The sequence below is a fragment of the Nomia melanderi genome, chromosome 13 (assembly GCF_051020985.1).
Source record: "Nomia melanderi isolate GNS246 chromosome 13, iyNomMela1, whole genome shotgun sequence".
Lineage (NCBI taxonomy): Eukaryota > Metazoa > Arthropoda > Insecta > Hymenoptera > Halictidae > Nomia > Nomia melanderi.
In genome coordinates, this window is record NC_135011.1 from 5437461 (window position 1) to 5458349 (window position 20889).

Here is a 20889-nt window from a genome sequence, read left to right on the forward strand (position 1 = left end):
GTGAAATATCAGAGTAAAGTAGTTTTGTCCTTTAATTTATCGATTAAATTATTTACATTAGTCGCAACAAGCGTCGTCTATATTTTATCGAAGAGCGTTGAATGTTTCTAGTGAAAAAGTTTCGAGTGCAAAGGGTTAAATATGAAAGTGAAACAATCCAAGTGAACTTCAATGTACTGTATTTACATATAATGAATTGGAATATAATTTTGAAGATTTTGCTTTTGCAATGTTCTGTATTGCCCTGTGTTTCAAAAATTGAAATAGCTGATGGCAGTGCAAACGCGAGTTAACTCGTCACCGGTCAACAATGTGTTAATGTTTCGCTTTTTAATGTGGTGGTTAGGATTATATTGGTAAGAACGCCATTTTGGAAGTTTTAATGTGGTGGTTAGGATTATACTGATAACAAAGCCATTTTGGAAGTTTTAATGTTTGGCTTTTTTATTGTGGTGATTGGGAAATGTGTTGGTAGAAACGCCATTTTGGACATTTTAATGTGGTGAATGGGAATTATATTGGTAACAACGTTGTTTTAATGTTTGGTTTCTCAAGGTGATGATTATGAATTATATTGGTAACAATGCCACTTTGTAAATTTTAACATTCATTTTAGGGCTGTTCCATTTTCTGTTGAGGTTCGAGAATTCCTTGAAGATATCGACTGTGAGTCATAAAGTCGTAAAAACGTGCAATTCTTGAGAATTATATTTGAAATGAATAATTATAAATACTATGAGCATTTGACAAGACTTTACGACTCTTATATCGAGACATTGGATATCAAATACTTCCCGATTTCCTATCAGAGGGAATAATAAACATATCTGTTTCTGGAAATATAAGTTCGATTTACGTTACGAAGAATAATTGAAACAAGTGTGTTATCGCTAAAGGGATTTCAGAAGTTGGTAAAGTCATTTTGAAAGTTCCTGGTAAGCCGGGGGATAACACTCTAAAATCTCAAGCTTCGTATCTGACGTACAAACCGATCAAAGTTGGTTCCCCCGTACAACTTACAATGAAATAAATTACCACGGGATCAATGACCGGTATCCGTTTTTAATATACCGAGTTCCTAAACATCAAACAGAAATTCTCAAAGGTTGATAAAAGTGGCAGCACGCTGCACCAGATAAGTTCGAAACTGGCATCCCCGCCGGACTTATATTACTTTCCTCCCCCTTCCGCCCTGATAGTTGCGCAAAACATCTTGCGATACTCCTACCAAGAGCGTGAGAAAATAACCAAACTGGAAAACATTCAATGTTTGCGTGTCCAATTTCAGCGAGTACGACGGAAACAATGTTCAAAGTCAAGCCCGCAAGGACGGAACCAATTGATACTTCAATGATTTTCAAATTACTGCTTCACTGATTTTCTGACGGTTTCTTTACGTAACATAGACGCTTGAATCTCTTCGTGCAGAAATAATACGACAAGAAAACAAAAACTTCACTCTCTGTGCAAAGGAAATAGATTCAACTAAAGTTCATACCTCGGATAACACAATCTTTCCACTAATTTAAATTCAAAATTGAGTTTAACGTTGATTTTCCTACAAACAATTCAGTAGAACCAAGTTACAAACTACTTAGTAGAACTAAAAGTAATATTAGCAAAGAAGATATTTCTCTTTAATTGATTCTAGTACATATTGCTACTTAAATTAAAAATCTTGAATCTACATCTCCACTGCCTAAAAATTCAAAACCAAACAAACTTGCAATTAAAACATCAACCATTCTTCAATATCTACTTAAACTAAAAATGAATCTACATCTCCACTGCCTAAAAATTCAAAACCAAACAAACTTGCAATTAAAACATCAACCATTCTTCAATAGCTACTTAAATTAAGAATCTTGAATCTACATCTCCACTGCCTAAAAATTCAAAACCAAACAAACTTGTAACAATTAAAGCATCAACCATTCTTCAACAGCTACTTAAACTAAAAATGAATCTACATCTCCACTGTCTAAAAATCCGAAACCAAGCTTCTAACAGTTGTAAAATATCAACAATTCTTCCTCGAGCATCTAGCCTCTAGTTTCCTCTAATTTTTCATACCCTATTCTATACATCAACTCGGCAAGTTCAATCAATGAGATTGAAACACACAGGATCAATTGTTTTCGAACGCGATACTGTCGACAGGGGCCAATGATGAACAGGTTGGAGGACCGATAACCGATTGACCATCGTTTTATCAGCGACGTTTCCGTCGAGTGAAACGCTTATCACTCACATGTGACACATATGCCATTCCCAAAGGTGTTTGGGGACAGAGGGCCGGAAGTCCGCGGTCCCGGCGTTCAGTATCCTCGCGGTGAACCGGAGCAGCCTCCTTGTTTCCAGATGCCAGTTTTCCGACTCCCTTTGTATCCTGTACGCCGGTGACGCGACGCAGTTCTCCTCCATCGCGCACTGCAGCCAATACAATTGCCTGTCCTCTAAATGAGCGGTCCGCATCAGTTCGAGATGATCGAACACCAAGTCCGGCATGTCCCGGTGACAGACCACGCTCGCCACGTTTTCTGCGATTCCTAGAGGAGGAAATGTTATTTCGCGCGTATCGGTAATTGGCGTTTAAACATTTGTATTCGGTACGTTTTAATCGTGTATCTTTTATGTAATTCTCCTGTTAACTGTGGAATCTTGTTTGAAAAATCTCTAATTGTATGGGCGATAAAGTTAACACATTGGCTATCACGAGAATTTCTAGCGTTTTGAATAGTAATACTTATTCTTTAATAACAAAGGCAGGTGATATTGAAAATAATTATTAATAATTTAGTTTTTAATTTTTAGTTCAATTCTAGTAGAACTTTAGTTTCTAGTTTTCAGCTCAGTTCTAGCAAAATTTTAGTTTCTAGTCTTTAGTTTAGTGCTGGCAAAATTTTAGTTTCTATTTTTAGTTCAGTACTAGCAAAAGTCTAGTTTCTAGTTTCTAGTTCAATATTATTAAAATTTTAGTTTCTAGTTTCTAGTTCAGTATTACTAAAACTTTAGTTTATAGTTTCTAGTTCATCTCTATCAAAATTAGTCTCTAGTTTTCAGCTTAGTGTTAATAAAGTTTCAGTTCCATTTAATCTCCTATTCCCTCAAAAATCTAACACACCAAAGAGAAATGAATGTATCATCGATCCTAAACTCGAGGCGCACTTCAGTTCCGCAATTCATCGAATAACGTCGAAACCTCGAAAATAAATTCAATATCCCGTTTTAAGAGCACCGCTCTTCTTATTATCCCAAAAATCTAAAATTCGCCATACATTTTAACCGAATTGCTCGGCGGATCTCTTAAGAACTTCGGCTCTTATCTCAACGAGACAAGCTCCATAATGTACAGAACGGTACCTTCCTCGGCAAGTTGGGAACTAATTAAAAACTTGCGTCGAATTCGAAATGTAAAATCGTCTACTCTTATTCCCCGTAGATTACAGAATTCAATCGTAACGATGACGGGGAAATCTGCCCCTCCGGTTCGTCGAATGAAATTCAATCGTTCGAGTTGTCCGTTCGCAGACATTATTAAACCCCCAATCTGGAAAGGAGAATCCTCTTTTCTCGAGAACGGGTTCGATTCCTCTTTGAAATTCCTCCGGTCGAATCCCGAGCCAACCGAGACCGTACTTGTCATTCTTTAATCTTAACACTCGGCAAGCCCTTCCGCCCGTCAGCCAATTGGCATTCCTTTCCTTTTCAATGAAACCAGGAATCCAACGTATCTCCTGCCATCGCGAACGTACCGCGTTCATCATATCCGTCTGTCTCATTATGAAACCGTCTGGTGTACCGTGAGGCTGTGACCGTACTCGACAATTCACGTCGAAGTGAATACTTTCATGGGCACCGTGTCACGTACAGGTGATTTCGTTAGTTAACGATTAACGGACATGATTGCGTGGACGTGAGTTTGCTTTCTAAACAAATAATTGGCAGTGTAATGTTTAAATAGTTTGAAAGCAAACCGCGCGGGATATTTGACTTTTATTAGAATGAAAAGTACGATTATAAAATTCAGTGTTCGTTTCGTGCAGTTAAATTTAATGTTTCGTTCAGTTAAATTTATATTCGGTTTATTGATGTTCGATTAGAAAACTATTAAAGGATAAACAGATTATGTAGAATTGCAATTATTGTAACGGTTAACTTGATTCCTTGGAGAAATGGACTTAAGTCACTTTCGAGATGAATGGGTTATATTACATTCGATGTTCCGTTGAATTAAATTTCAATTGAACTTTATGTTTCGTTGAATAAATGTGTTCTAGTTGCTTTATGTAATTGTGCAGTGTATTTTACTGTTATATGTTTGTTCGTGGTTGGACAACTTGTTCGAATATCTGTGTTAAATGCATCGCGGTCGAAGTGTTAAGTTGCACGATAATTCGATGACCCTTCCCAGCTATTGGCTTAGTGTAATGATATCAAGAGGCATCTGTTTTAAATGGAAAAACGGCTTCGTTTAATAATATCAAAGGCTCTTCGCGGTTTAGTGTTAAGACGGATTTACATAACGAATTCAGAGCTCTCTACGTTGACAGTTCGTGAACGTAGATCAAATGTGCTTAGATCTTCTTTGGAACTTCCTGTAATTTCTTCATTAATTATGCTTGCAAGAATTACTTCATATTCACTGTACATATGAATCAGATATAAATTAGGTTGACCAAAGGCTAAAATAATATTCATATTTACTTGATCCAAATAATCAACAATGATAATTTGTTACAAGGAATCACTAAAAATTCACAGTCTAATGTAATTCCATCTCTGGATAAATTTATATCTGCATAGAATGATCCAATTTCATTAACCACCATTGTACGTGTTAAATATATATTTCATTTTCCTGGACACTCCAGAACCTTATCGTTATAATGCAATTTCATTAACTTCTACTTCATCTGTTAAATATACATCTATCGTTATTAATACAGTAGTTTTCTCTTCATTTCGACATTTGTCTCAGAATTTGATTTTACCTAAACAGTCCAGAACCTTATCGTTATAATCCAATTTCATTAACTTCTATTTCATCACTCAAATATACATCTATCGTTATTAATACAGTAGTTTTCTCCTCATTTCGACATTTGTCTCAAAATTTGATTTTCGTGGTCACTCCAGAATCTTATCGTTATAATCCAATTTCTTTAACTTCTATTTCATCCGTTAAATACATAGATATCTTTATTAATGCAACAGTTTTCTCTTCATTTCGCCATGAATCTTTATTCCCCTTTCTTTCCTGAAGAATCTGTTTAAAATTTTATTTTACCTGGACAGTCTACAACCTTGTCGTGGAGACACTCGATCAGACTGTTCTCGTCGCCGTGGCACTGCACCCCGGCGATGGCCATCGGGATCGCTCCGCCGCCGAAAAAGTTTGTCTGAACGGCGTCGGAGGCGTAACCGAGGCCCAATTGCCGGCAAACCACCGCCGCCTCGAACAGAGACCAGCCGTCACCGCAGACAACACCCCAATCTAAAACAAAATTGCACCGGTGACGGCATTATACGCGGCGCGGAGGTAAATGCGACCGGCTCGGCCGTTCAAATTGGCACGCGGCGTTGATACGAAATCCCTTAACACCTGAATCCCCATCGGTTACACTCCGTTGGATTGGAATTAGATTCGCGCTCTATTTATTCCTATTTTATTCAAACTAAATGGAACGATATAGTTATTCTTTTAAAGATTTAATCACTTTAGCAATCGAACGTTACAATAACAATGAAAGAACTTCGATACATTCATCTGTCTACAAAGAAAAGCACAGGACACACGAGTTGAGTTTCAGTTTAATACTGAAGCTACTGGCAAAAACGATTGATCTCTGATTTTTTCATTTTATAATGATTAAAAAGGTAACAGATGTTTCTCGGAGAAATTATTGTAGATCAATTAAAGTCTCCATAGGTGCAGTCTTGGAGTTTCTATAAAGGAGTTTAAAGAAGTTAATGCAATTGCTCGGTAGTTTTAGTGTTGAATTTTAACTTTGCACTCGAGAGATGGCTCTCAGTCTCTTGATTTGATGCAATGAAACTATAAAATTTGATATTTAATGTTGAACTATGTATAATGCATCGATGTGTGGAATACTGAGGTAAAAATGCTTTGTTTCTCAATTCACTTGTGCTTCCTCTTTCAGTTCATTTCGAAAATTATCGTCTTTGTCTAATTAGAAAATGTTAATCCTTTGTGGACGAAGATTCTAGTACACGAAACTTGCAACATCTGAAGCTAAATTATCCATCGAATATTTAAACAATAAAAGAAAAGAAAACTACACACTGGTCTCTTGATGTTTGAGTAATTAAGTCACTCTTCAACTTAGTATTCCAAATATGAACATTTCATCTCGCCAACACGTCGACATTCGTCCACAAAGAGTTAAATATTTCTTGCAAAATACTTCCGAGATTAATACATCATACGAAACTCAACATGAAATATTATCCTCCATAATATTTCTGCATCAAATCGAATGACAACTCAAAGTCTTAAATGCAGTGCAAAGGGTTAATTCCATTTTCGACGATCGAAAAATGGCAAGAGAACATTTCATCTCGCAAACAGGTCGACATTCGTCCACAAAGGGTTAAATATTTCTAGCAAAATACTTCCGAGATTAATACATCATACGAAACTCAACATTAAATAGTATCCTCCATAATATTTCTGCATCAAATCGAATAACAACTCAAAGTCGTCAATGTAGTGCAAAGGGTTAATTCCATTTTCGACGTTCGAAAAATGGCATCGGAGAGCGTCCGCGTTGACTGACGTGGACAATATACCTACCTGCGTTTCCTAGTTTGACCTCGACTCTGCCTTCGGTGTGCACGCGTCCGCCGGCCAGCCTTATCGCCACTCCCTGCTGATGGATATCCTTGATTCTCGACTTCTCCGGCTTCCTTTTGGGCTTCTTCTTGGCCGTGGTCTCCCCCACCTCGTCCTGGCCTCCGCGGGCGCAAATTACACCGGCCGCCTCGCTGCTCTCGCAGTCGGAAATGGCCCATCCGTCGAACCGGCATTTAGAGAGCTCGTCCTCGCTCCCGTCGCAGTACACGTTGTCCATCCAATATCTTCCTGGAACGTTTCCGACGACTTCTTAGCTTCGCGACCGCCCCGCGCGCCCCCACCTCGTCCCGTTGCAACCCTTTCCGGGCACGATCTTTTAGGTCAGACCGAAAGTATTCACCTTATCCTCTGGCATTTCAGGAATGTCCAGTTTTTTTTTCGTTCGAAATCTTTCACCGTTCCTACCTCGGCGCTATTGCGACCCCCTCGCAGCTCGATCTTTCGCGTCCGACTGAAAGTATTTGTCTTATCTTGGATTTCTCGGATATCTCTCGTTAGGAATGTTTCACTGTTTTAAGCTCGGTATTACTGCGATCTCTGAATGACTTTCTGATCGTGTATCTGCCGAACGGTACCAAAATTGTAAAATTGTCGTTCGAATCTTATTTGAACGTAGTCTGATTATTGCAGTATAAAATGTAAAAAGAATTTTCGTACCTCGACTAGACTTAATAGCTGAACTGCTTATAAACGAGATTATAGGTATTCGGTTTTTTGTGTTTTGATCGATATGATAAGATTTATACCGGAAAGATGTCGGATAATTTGAATGGACTCCAATATTCCCGGCATAATACTGAGAAAAAGATCGTGCTTAACGGAGACGTTCGGTGGAGGAACTATTGGCTACAATGAAGAGACAATATTATCTCACTTCTGGCCTGGCCGAAGTGACCGTTCGCCGTCGGTTTAATTGCACCGTCGAAGCCTAATTGCCTGCAAACCACATTGGCCTCCAAGTAATCCCATTCGTCGTCGCACACGCTGCCCCATTTCCCGTCGTGAAGTATTTCCACGTTTCCTGCGCACCAATCGAATTATGAGCTCACAGTTTTCCGGTTCCGTCAGCCCGCAGTAAACTTTACGGACCACCGCGGAAATTACTCGGTTCAGCTCCGCGCGTAGCGCCGCCATTTCGCAGCTCTCGATCAGAGCTGATAAACAATATGGCGGCCGTAAACGCGAAGGTCACAGTTCCCGTGAACTGTGTTTCTTTTGTCCTCGAAGATTTGATGCGGATGTTTCTTAACTGTCTGTTTCACAGTGTCTGTTAACACGTTGCGTACTGGTAACGAGAAATCTCGTTTTTATGTAAAAACTTAGCTATGTAACTTCGCTAATTACCACAGCATTGAAAAAAATATAAAATTTAATTCGAATTGATTATGTACTTAAAATATATTACATAACAATATGATATCTGAGTTTTTCTATGTATAGTGACATAAGTTGACCTCAGTGAAAATTTCCATCCGCACAATTCAGTTTTTTTAAAATTAACCGGTACGCAATATGTTAACGCTAGATTTATGGTAACCGATAATTTGGATTTTGAATTTCTTGAACATTATTTCGTGACAATTCAACCTTCTGCCCTTGTTGATTTTACAGATACAATGAAATCCGTGTATAATGAATCAATATGTGAAGTATTAAAATAAAATAGCTTTGTTCTTTAATTTACATGCGATTTCTCGTTAAGTTAGCTTTAATAAGTGTCTGTTTAAAGATCTTCATCGATGCAGTCTTGAGAATACACATTATAATCCTCCATTCTCGAGACATTAATTTCCGCGATCTATGTAACAAACGAGTAGCCTTCTAAGAACAATAGAATAAAGTATAGAATAAATATCCGTAAATCTAGTATTAAAGAAGATTCGTTATAAACGTTATCTTGCAGTCTGAGGTTAACTCGAGAAGTTTAAACAAACAACAAGACTCGATACAGCGGTTTGTACCGCGAAATTCTCTGCATTTCATGTTTCATGCATTTTGAATATCTCCTTCGACCGATTCATTTTCGTCGTCTCTGAAATCGCATGCTATTAACGTAAAGAATAAACAAACCCAAGAAACAACGCGATCAAAATGCCTGTACACGAGCGTTAAGTGATAACGTGATTCGAATATTTCACGGTGGCCCCGGAGTTTAGCCCGTAACGGCGAAGTCACCCCTCGCTGTATAAGAAAGAAGAAAAAATGATTTACGGAAATCGAATAATCAGTCGAGCGTCGACGGGGCAAATTGTTCTTGCAAAGAATAAAGGGAAACATTTTTTTCGTCCGGCGGCAAATTGATCGGGAACACGAAACAGAAGGAAGAACGCCCCCGGAATGTAATATACCCGGTGGCGGGCAATAAAAATTGACATGCGAACGTCTGGGACGGATTCTATCCTGTTTTATGGTCCAATTTGACGGGTGACCCGTACCCATACTCGTGACCCGCGGTTCTCCGGCTACGTGACGTTTACTACGCTGACACATAGTCGTTGACATAAATCATCCTCGAGTTGACCCCTTTTTAATCGGCATTGCATAACTTGCTTCACGAGGGGCAGATAAAGCTGCAAATGTACCGACGCCAGTCTCCGTCTTTGTTCCTGGTGTCTTCGCACAGTTCACGCGCTCTAGTGACGCGCGCCATACTTTTATCGTCAAGGCTCGGCAGCTCGGAACACGAAAAGCTCCGAGACTCGAGATATCAAGATGCAACGCTCGAAAAGTCAAAGCTCGGACCTCCGAATTCAGAGGCAACGAATATTTCGCTAGAACGATGCAGAAAGGAGTTCCATTATTTCCTTCCGCTAATAATAAGAAAATCCATTGGATCGTGTTACATAAAACGGCTCCCTGATCGTAATTGCTATTGATAGTCGAACGTGAACAGTTGAATCTCTAGATACAAACAACGAAGTCAGCATTAATGCGCATCTATCTTCCTCCAGACTAACTTCAATCCAACAAGATCAATTTGTCTAAAACTGGGCAACCAAAGATCTAATCCCAGACATCTAAACTCAAAAACCACCTTCCAAACTGTCAACAACCAGTTACAAGAGTCTCCCTCCAAGATCCCAGAATCGGCATCAATCACTCGATCCCTTTACCTTCGTGGCTGCTCTCCCCTCCCACGAGCTTCACCGCGCCGTCCTGCTTCTTCAGCTTCCGGAAGTCCTTCTTCAGCTTCTTCACTATCTTAGCTTTCTTCTCCCTCGCCTTCTCCCACGTGCTGTTGCTCGCCGTCGACGCGTCCGCGAGCAGCATCAGCACCAGGAGCAGCCCAAAAGCGACGATCCACCGATTCATCTTCGGCCCCATCCCTCTTCGAGGATTGTAAAGTATCATTCGCGCTCGACGGAACAACGGAGTAACCGATTAAGCTTCCAGCTCGCCGTTCGTCACCGTTCCTCCGCGAGATCCTTCATTTTTCATGAAAGTTCTCCGCGGCGCGCGAATAATCGGAGAGAGAGAGAGAGAGTAAGAGAGAGAGAGAGAGAACCCTTCCTCAACAAGTGGTCGATCTTCTCTCGCGCGTACGGTACGGTACTGCACGGTTGTTCCCGTCGGAATCCCGCCGACACGTGTATTTCGTTTACCGATCCGCGAGCTACTGGTGCGTGGCACACACGCCGATCACGCGACGCGATATTGTTCGCCCCGGTTCGAAGGCAAGCATCCCGCTTGCACCGCGACCGCAATGGAAGTAAGTTCGGTCCGCGCACATGGCGGATCGCTTTTTCTAGGCTCCCTTCTTCCTCTTCGCGCCGGCCACGGCTCATCAAGCAAATATGCATCAGGCCCGCTAATGGGATCAACCGATTTCCGCGGTTGAATGCTCGCACTGTCATCGGGAAGAATTTTTTTAGCGACCGACTCGGTGCAGTTCGACCGTCCGGTGATCGATCATCCCCGTTTTTTCGAGCCTTCAGCGACTTCTTTCGAGGATCCTCGCCTCTGACGCTGGTCTTCGGTGAGTTCGTCGTAAATACGATGTTAAGGAGCCAGTGAGTCTTCCTTTACCGTTTTTTTTTTTCAAGAGAACGCGGTACTGATGAGTTTCAGCTTGAGTTCTCGGTTTCGAATTATGTTTCAGGTTTCGTTAGAATTTTGGATTTATCTTCGAGCGAGACTCTTGAAATTTTGAAATTGGGTTTGGCGAATGGACTATTGTTTCTCTTCGAGACGAAGGTGGAGTTTTTGAGTGCAGATTTAGAGTAGACAGCGAACGCAGAATTCGATTGTTTCGAAATACTGGGTGTCGCAAGTGAAATTCAGCGGTTCACCAGCTAATATACTGTTGTAACCTTTGCTTCTGACAACTCGTAGTTAACCGTTGCCTAAGGGTAATAGTTATTTCAAGAGAGAGCAAGAAATTAATACGTACGTCCAATAAGAATATAATTTTATCGGTTCCGTTCTACGTAAACAACTGAAATTGATCCTTTTCTCGTTTTCCTCCGGTGTGAACCAATTCCAGGTATAATTCTCGCGACTGCCCAATCAATTCCGGACAACGGTTGCGAACTGCATTTTTATCCCCGTTGATCGCTGCCCCGCCGCGCTAAATCCGCGTTTGATGGGCCACGGTTGCATTTCCACCGTGTCCGGCGCGCGACAAACTTTGATTAAGTCCGGTCCCGTTGAATAATTTTGTCTTCCGTCCGGAACACCTCATCCGGGGTTAATCAGAACCGGCCGTGCCTTCGCCTCGACCCATTTCGGCATTCCCGTCAGCGATGTTCTTATTAATCCAGTCTAATTCCGCCCGTTAAACGCTGACATAAGCTTTCCATAGAGACCTGTTATTCCCGACGGTAATCGGATCCTTGTGTTTCGTTGATCGGTCTGGAGCGTCCGCGGAGATCACCGTGCTTCTCTTTTTTTTAGGTTAGAAACTATCGACAGTTTCTATCAAATTGTTGCTTATTATTATTTGTCGTTAAACCTTAGCGCTCCAGATGGTTTTGTAATCTATCTGCAACTAATAGTATCGGAAATATCTATAATAGCGAAAATGAAAAATGTAACATTTCTCAGATCTTTCTTTTTCTTAGTACAAAATTTGGATGCACAGAAAATCTAATGATCTCAGAGTAGGTTTTCTAAGATTTCTTAAAATATTTAGCATTATAACTGGTGCAATATTGGAGCATACAGAGATCAAAATAATATTTGTATTTATTATAGAGATAACTTTTATTCCTATAATGTAGAAAAGAGAAGAAAGGAAAAGAGACAAGTAAAATATAAGTAACAGTTTAATGCGCTGGAAAGCGTAAACCAATATGGCACCGGTTGCGTATGAAAAATATCGCAAGAAATTCAGCGTTTTTTCGAGTTTTTGTTGATCGATCTACGAGGAGAAATGATTTAGCGAGATATCGGTGAATTTAGAGGTTTGAGTGTTTAATAATGGCATTCTGTTTGAGACAAATAGAGGATTTCCGCACAAAGCGAAATTGGCTCATGAAATTACGGCCACGTGACTAAGTGAACGGCCATTATTGTTGCCGCCGGTGTCCATTCCCGTTCTCCCGGCAGACAATTGTTCGTTCGGTTTACCTATGGTTTTTGGTCGAAGCATAAATGATCGGTTCGACGATTGTGCAATGACGAATGATACGAGCCGGTGTATCGAGTAACGAGAACCACGCTCCGCAGGCCGCAGCAGCTTTCTAAGCTGGGGATCTTTTTCTCCAGATCGTATTGCCTCCCAACGACACCAGAGATCGTGTTGAATACGTCTCTGATGAAAGTAGGAAAAATATTGATTTTCATTCATTTCTGCTCCGTCAGATTGAAACACCTAACGCACAATAGTGAAACGATAATATTCACTTTCCTATAATAAAAAAGCTGCAAGAGCCTATAACATATTACAATACAATAACGAAACAATAATATTTTCCTGATATTCCATCAGTCGCCAAGCAGCGCAATAAACATCTTAGAAGTCGGAAAATCGTCGAAGAGTAATTTCTTCGTTTCTCCTTCCTGAAATGTTAGCTGTCGCAATAAGCAATTCCCGATTTTTCTCGACAAAATGCCAATATAATTACCGCGCGAGCATCGTTCTGACCTTTTCCTTCATAGAAATGGCAAAAGTTGGATAACGACGCTAAACCGCGGTTACCTCCGTGGCGGATACCAACTCCTTTCCACGCGGCTGTTCATTTTTGGCGGAATAATGCATCGCTTATGAATGAAGTATCCGCCGTTTTCGCGTGAAAGCGACGAACAATCGAATGCCGTTTAAGTCGCGCTGTATTTCAAGGATGGAGCCGTGAGGAGGGAACCACCTCGCGCCGCGGCGGCATAATGAAGACGACAGCGCAGCGTAATAAACGCGAAGTATCGTCGTTTCGCGGGAATGGGAGCGTGAATTATTTAAGGAACTAGAGGCAGAATTTCGTAGATACCGTGTAGACGCGGCTCGGTTCGCCTCGCAACTTTTCAGCCGTTCTCCACTTGATCATGACCTCATCGCCCGGCAGCCGGAGGAGGACGCAGCAAAAAATCTTATAATTCAAGTAACAGGCCGCTTTTGACACGGTTCGTTTCGTGGCGTAACCGCAACGAACGCGGCGAACCAATTATCGTAAGCTATTAGTGAAAACGGCCCACGGCTAAATTCTTGACATAGTTCGGATATGAGCCACGGCCGGGTCGGGGGTTGGAGGGATGAAGAGGAACGCCTTTTAATTCCGAACGGCGTTTAACGAAATCGGGGAAAAATCCGTTGCATCCTGGGGGATTGGGATGCAAAGAACAGAATTATTCGATTCACTTGACATTAATAATCTAGCCTCTGATCAATTTAATATCTTCTACGAAAGAATTCGAAAGTTTGAACTGTATTAATGGTACAACTAGTCGAATTGATCGATCTACGTTTCCTCGTACAACTCGCAGACGTATTCCGATTCCGACTTGATTTATACTTTAGATTTATATTCCGCTAATGTACACTTCGTCTATGCTGTTTCCAACCGCCCGACAGTCCCAGTTAATAATGTTCATTCCTCTTCGCCATTATTCCGCGCTTCTTTCAGCTTCCCATCGATTCTCAGAATCGCTCGGCGTGACTAATTCGTATCCGAATCGCGCGCTAATTGAAAAATAATTGCGAGACCTAGGCGACGATTAGCCGGCAATCTCGTCCCCGACGCGTCGCCGATTTATTTCCTAATTACAAACGACGCTTAAGCATACAGTCCCGAAACGTTTCCGCCGAAGGAGCGCAAATAGAGCGGACGAACCGGCTCGGAGACAGTAAACAACCCCGCGGCCGACAACGGCCATTAGATTATCGATTAATCCGGATATTTGTTTGCGTTGCATAATTCGCGTCGACGTTCCGTTGCACACGCGTACGGAAAACTTCGTGTTTACGTCCCGAGGCCGGAGATTTTCGAGGGATCGCCAGGAGACGCGGCGCGCCGCGAGGCGGAAGGAGGCGGTTGTTTTTCGACGATATATTACGAAATTACGGGACGCGGACGCAGGGAAGAGCGGCCGGGCAGAAAACGGATCGCCTTTTTGTCCCGCGACAATAGACACCGTAAATCGTCCCGCGAGTAATGCAACATCGCGGCCAGCACCGGGGGCCCCAGGTGAATTATAGTTCTCGATTCCTCCTAACCGCAACCGCGACCATTAATGACACGCGTGATTGATGCCCCGGATGCATTGTTGTACCCGTCGCTTCTCGGATTACTCGTTTTTCTCGTTGATGCCCGAACGAACATGAAGGGGGTAATTTTAGCGCGGCCGGTAAGAGAATCGGAATTAGCTCCGGTCCACGGATCCCGGCGAAAAATCCGCTGGTGGCGTTAACAATTAACCCATGGTACTCCAGGTTGTTTTGTAATCTATCGGCAACTAATTTTTATAGTATTCCTAGCGAAAATGAGAAATGCTATAACATTTCTTCGATCTGTTTTCCTTCTCAGCACAAAATTTTGATGTGTGGGAAATCGAATAATTTTAGGGTAGTACCTTTAAGATTCATTAAAGGATTTAATATTATAACTGGTGCAATATTGGAGCCTACAGAGTTCAGAGGGTCACCTTTCAAGTTACGTTGAACTTTCACGTTTCAGTGTATAGAAGTTTCAGTTAACGGATTATTTAATTTTATTCACCGCTTTGAGTGCAACGCGAAATAAATCAACGAGATGCCAATATACTGATGACTTCAAAGTTGCATGGGTTGACACTTTACCTGCCTCTGGTATTATGGATGGTATTTTATCATTCTAATATTTGTTAGGAATACATATTGATGCTAGTTGTAGAGAAACAATTGTTTCCACTGTTCTCTCTTTCTAATTTACCAGATCGTCTTTTGTTAAAATCTTTCAAGCTTCTGTTAGTTTGAAACTGTCTTTCGCTGCCTTCGAATCCCGAAACTTTAGATCCATTACAAAGTTAAACTATCCTTGAAAATACAGTAGAAATAATTAACACCTTGAGCGCGGAGCCGATTTTCTACTTTTCGTTCAGGTGTCAATTGCGCAGACCGAATACAATGTTCGGCTATGGTTCCTCACTTACAATGTTTTAATTAAACTTCATTACAATTACATCTATTAACACTAGAACTACCGAACAGTGAAACTGACTTTTTGAAATTTTTCTATGGAAACTTGATTTATAATTCAATTTGTCTATCGTTGAATCAATTTCTGTAGTAATTTCTCAGAGAATTTTCTGTTATGTTTTTAATAATTATTAAAGAGGCAATCATGTGTCATTTTGACCTTTCCGGTAGTTCTAGTGTTCACCTTGACACTGCCGGTCCTACACAGATGTTACCCAAACGAAAAGTTCTTAATTTTTAACGACGACGTTCGTCCGCCGCGTCGTCGTCATCGGTCGTCAGCGATTCCAATGGCCGAAGACCAGGTAGCATCGCCGGGTTACCCGTGTTCGGCTCTCCTCCGGCGTTCCGCGTGCATGTTCGCGCTCGGCGAAACGTTTCGCAAAAGGGCGCGGGCAAATTGCAGTGACTCGCGAAATTTCTGCGGAATCGCCTCGCCGAGCACCGCACCTGCATCGCCACTAATGTCCGTCGATATTATACAGCCTGTCTTACAAGCGAATCACTGGCGAAGCATCGCGGAAAATCGTTTACAGCAGAATTTATTGTTGGCGAAAGCATTTTTGCGGGAAGCGTGGCTGGTGAACGTTGTCTTTGAAATGGGATTTATTTATCGAGGAATTGCAAATTAAGTTTGTTTGCATTTACCATCTTCGTCCATGGTTTGTGCCTACTTCAACGTTTGTCCTTCGTTCACTGGAATGTTACGGGTTCAGTGCATACTTAATTATTGACACGTCGACTGCCAGGATAATTTAGAGCGTTTCGTATAACATTACTTATCGTATTATAACAAAGGAAAATATTAGAATTAGTTATTAATAGTTTGGTATCATAATTCTTAAGTTATACTATTATTTAGTTACTCATGTTACTAAATATTTTAGTTCAATATCAGTTTTCTTCTTGTAATTGTTTTCTAGTAATTTGGACGCTTTCAGTGGTGACTACCAGTGGTCAACGTGTTAACCTTTTGCATTTTTCCTTGATAACTCTGTATTATTGCGATATTGCATTTGAAATGCATTTGAAAAAATAATTAGTTTGCAGAGAGCAGTACAGGCGATTCTTCTTATTAATAATATTGAAACTAACATAATAATATAATCTATTTTAAACATATCGTGACAAAGAATCACACCTGTAAATAGTACTGATGTCGAGTCACGCTCGACATAGGAGCGCAAAAGGTTAAAGTGGCAAACTATCTATTACCATGAATATCATAGTTAAACCTTCATTTCTAATAAACATGCAATATACTTCATAATTCGAGACAAGTTTCAATCTATTCAATAAACATAAATCAGAATAACCCAAAATACGCATTTCTAATAAATACACAATACATTTCACAGTTCGATACAACATTCAATCCATTCAATAAACTCAAATCAGAATAACACAAAGTACGCATTTCTGATAAACATACAATATACTTCATAATTCGAGACAAGTTTCAATCTATTCAATAAACATAAATCAAAATAGCACAAAGTACGCATTTCTAATAAACAAACAATATACTTCACAGATCGATACAACATTCAATCCATTCAATAAACCCAAATCAGAATAACACAAAGTACGCATTTCTGATAAACATACAATATACTCCATAATTCGAGACAAGTTTCAATCTATCCAACAAACCCAAATCAGAATAACCCAAAATCCGTATATCTATGAAATCTACATACTGCACAGTTCAACACAACTTCCAACCTATCCAGCAACAAATCCGACTAAAAAAACACTGGACGGTACCGCGAGACCCGTTCAAACCTCCCGCGCGTCCGAGTAAGACAAGATGGCGTCGCGGCAAAGATCGCACCCACAGTCGGTATCCGAAGACGAGCCTAGTGATTCTACCACGCCCAATCGGAGTCGTCCGCGCGTCTATCCTCGTCTCTGTCCCACCGACCGGGGTGGAGGCAGTCGTCCTCGGTGTCCCAACACGGTGTCCCCTCCCCTCCCGCCCGCCCTCCCCACCTAACCTCTTCATCCGTGGCGGTGCATCGCGGCTCGGAACGGAGCATGCCAGTCAGTCGGTTTTTATCCAGCGGACGGGACGGTGCGCGGCGGTCTGGCGCGAGTGGCAGCGGGTTCATACGATCGGACAGTACGAACCGTCCCTAAGCTGCTTGTTCCGCGACAAAAACGTTCGTCGGGGGAGAAAGGAACCACGTCCACGGGATATCATCGCGGGTGATTCCGAGCAGCGGAACCGGATCGTGTTGGTGTGATTGTGCCGGGAGCCAGTAACGGTACGCAGCAGTGTGTGAAACTTATCCCTCGTGGCTGCGGAAGGATCGAAGCTACCAGCAGAGAGGTGCACGGCGGTCGGCCATTGCGCTTTCTTCGTGTCGCCGTTACTACCGCGCGGTGCTCTGCCATCGGTGCGTTACATTATATACCGGGTGTACCCGACACCGTGCATGCCTCTCTCCCTTCCCCGCCCCGCCGCGGCCACCCCCTCGGCAGCACACCGTAGTCACGTATACCCCCGCGTAGAAACCGTTGCACGATCGTTTACGCCCGTCTCGCGTTTCACGAAAAACTCGCTCGTGCCCCGTGACGTGCGCCGAACACCACCGTCGTGCTCCGTCGGTAACGGCGTCTCTCTCGGCCGTCTTCGTTTCGCCGTCTAGACCTCTCCTTTCTGTCGCTCCTTTTTCTCAGCCTTCTTGTTTCTCGACGATTCTCGGAAGCATGTGCATGCATACCGAGCCCCACACACGCCCACGTACACCATTAAGGACCTACGGTGTATCCTTGGCCGGCGGGGAGGGATCGAGTCTCGCGTGTCCGCCTCGCATGACAGTTTCCGAGCCGGCGTCTCGATCCCACCTTCGGCGAGTTCGAAATATTTTCAGCGGACTTAGACCGTCGCTTTGCTCGACGTGCTTCCAAGTTCACGGCCGGAACAGGTGCTACGAGCCACCCGGCTATTTACGTTGTCGCTGTCACTTTTGCGCTCGATTACCCCCGACTATTGTATATTACCCCTTTAGAAGAGATTAGAAACTGGAAAATCGGTGATTAGCAACCTAAGGATACTCTGTTCTCGATTTGATGTTTAAATTATCCTACTGAATATCACCCTTTTAGAAGAGATTTGAAACGTATATTAAAAACAGGAAACTCGGTAATTACCAGTCTAAAGACATTAATACCCTCCCGATTTTCTCAATTACCCCCACCTATCGAATATCACCCCTCCGTAAGAGATTCGAAACGTGTGTCGAGTTAGAAACGGGAAATTCGGTAATTGTTAGCAGCCTAGGGACACTGGGTACTCTGTTCCCGATTTGATTTTTCAGTTCGATGCACTCGCATAAGAGACGGTTTTGTACGTGCGAGACGGTAGCCGGTCGGCCTCCTTCTACCCCTCTCCTCTACAATGTCTGATTCGCGGGTGAAAAAAACGTTCTTCTCGCTTCCCTTTCAATGAACTCGCCCGCGCTCTGGCTGCCATCGACGTTCATTGTCTCTGTCTCATTCAGTCGGCCCTGTCGTTCGCGAGCTTCCCGAGCCTCGTCGCGCGGTCGTGCCACCGCGGTCTCCTCTCCATTGCCGCGTGTCAGACTCTCTCCTTCACCCGGCTGTACCGGTGGCGGAAAAATTCGGCTTTGTTCCCCGGAGAAAGAACAGCCCCCACGGGGGCCTTCGAACGAGGTTTCTACCGCCCTGCCCCCCTCCCCGCCCCCGTCTTTCGCCACCCTGCCAGCCAGGTATGTCGTTGTCCATTGGAAACTCGCAGCCGGAGATGCACCGTTCAATGTTTACTCGTGCATACGAGGGGTTGGTCGATACACGTGAACAATTTGCATTTTAATCATTTGCACTCGGGAGGCGCCTTTCAGTCGCCGTTTGATTTGACCCAAGAAAATGATAAAATCTCGAATTCAATATTAACCCTGGAAGGTGACTCTCTGTCACCATTTGATTTCCTGCAGTGAAGCTATAAAGTTTGATATTTAATATTATACTTCATGTAATGAATCAATCTGAGAAATATTGGCGTAAAATAGCTTTGTTAAATTGAGTTGGCTTTACGAAATATCGTCTTCATCTCATCAGAAAATGTTGAAATATTTCTAGTGAAAAACTTCGGAGTGCAAAGGGTTAACCCTTTGCGGACGAAGATTCTCGGAAAGATACAAGACTATCGACAGATGAAGCTGAATTCTATATCAATTACTTGAACAATAGAAAAATAGAAAATGAGAGTATGAAAATTTCATCTCGTCGAAATGTCGACATTCGTCCGCAAAGGGTTAAATTGTCTATAATGTATCAACACATGGAACATCGAAATGAAATGGTTCACTTAATTTATGCAAGGTATTTCTTTATGTTAGTTGTAAAAAATATCATCGATATTTCATCAGAAAATAATGAATATTTCTTGAGAAAAATATTCTCGAGTGCAAAGGGTTAACCCCTTGCTTTAAGATTTAATTTCATAGGTGCATTTGTTAGAACTATTTATCCTTAATAATGTAGTAGCAAAAGAAAACATTCCATGCTCTTTTTATGTCTAGATTTAGTGTAAACCATAGAAATTGTTAACAAGAACAATGTTTCATTTAAGTTTAACACAACTCAATTATGTTTGTTAAACCATATTAGAAATGTTCGCCTCGTGTCTGACACGATAAGGCAAGGGGTTAATAATGTATTGGAAAAAGAGGAAAATTTTATGCACATTCTATGTCCATTTTTGCTCTAAAATATAATAATTGATAACGGAAACGTGATATTTCATTTGCATTCACAAGACTTGAGTAATATTTAATTTTACTGTTTAAAATCTTCATCGCGTGTCTCACACGATATTGTAAGGGGTTAATTCTAGACCTTTGAACTCGAGAGGTAACTCTCAGTCACCATTTGATTTGATATAACAAAATTGCAAAGTGTTATATATAATATTAACCCTTAGCACTCCAGATGGTTTTGTAATCTATCAGCAACTGCAACAAATTTTTATATCTCTAGTGAAAATGAAAAAATGGTATAACATTCCTTCCATTTTTTATTTTCCTTCTCAGTACAGAATTTGGATATGTGGAAAATGTAATAATTTTAGGATAGTTTGTTTGATTCATTGAAATATTCAGTATTATAACTGGTGCAATATTGGAGCCTACAGATTTCAACGGGTTAAGTTTCGTATAATGCATCAATATGAGCAGTGTTTATATAAAAGAGCTTTGTTTCTTAATTTACGTGTGTTTTCTCATTAGTTCGTTTCAAACAATGTCGTCTGTGTCTTATCGGGAAGTGTCGAATGTTTCTAGTGAAAAGCTTCCGAGTGCAAAGGGTTAATACTAGACCTTTGCACTCGGGAGTTTATTTTTTCTTTTATTTTAATGTTTATTCGTTAAACATGTCGTTT

At 41.6% G+C, this 20889-nt stretch overlaps 2 protein-coding genes across 4 annotated transcripts in view; one reads left to right on the forward strand and one right to left on the reverse strand.

Moving 5' to 3' along the window:
• Positions 1-10593, reverse strand: part of LOC116424020 (lysyl oxidase homolog 2B) — a 14984-nt gene extending 4391 nt beyond the window's left edge. The window contains exons 1-5 of the mRNA XM_031969903.2: positions 9991-10593; positions 7752-7898; positions 6818-7105; positions 5291-5497; positions 2252-2549 (exon numbers count right to left, since the gene is read on the reverse strand). Coding sequence (XP_031825763.1) covers positions 2252-2549; positions 5291-5497; positions 6818-7105; positions 7752-7898; positions 9991-10228 — 1178 coding nt within the window. The 5' untranslated portion in view covers positions 10229-10593. The remainder of the gene's footprint in view (positions 1-2251; positions 2550-5290; positions 5498-6817; positions 7106-7751; positions 7899-9990) is intronic.
• Gprk2 (G protein-coupled receptor kinase 2) overlaps positions 1-20889 on the forward strand; it is an 87734-nt gene that overhangs the window by 19653 nt on the left and 47192 nt on the right. The window contains exon 1 of one of the 3 annotated variants that reach the window (XM_031969896.2): positions 17476-17884. The exons of 1 other annotated variant lie outside the window; for it this stretch is intronic. The gene's annotated coding sequence lies outside the window, so the exon portion shown is untranslated. Of the gene's footprint in view, positions 1-17475; positions 17885-20889 lie in introns of those variants that run through there. One more of the 3 variants, XM_031969899.2, reaches the window with a different exon arrangement.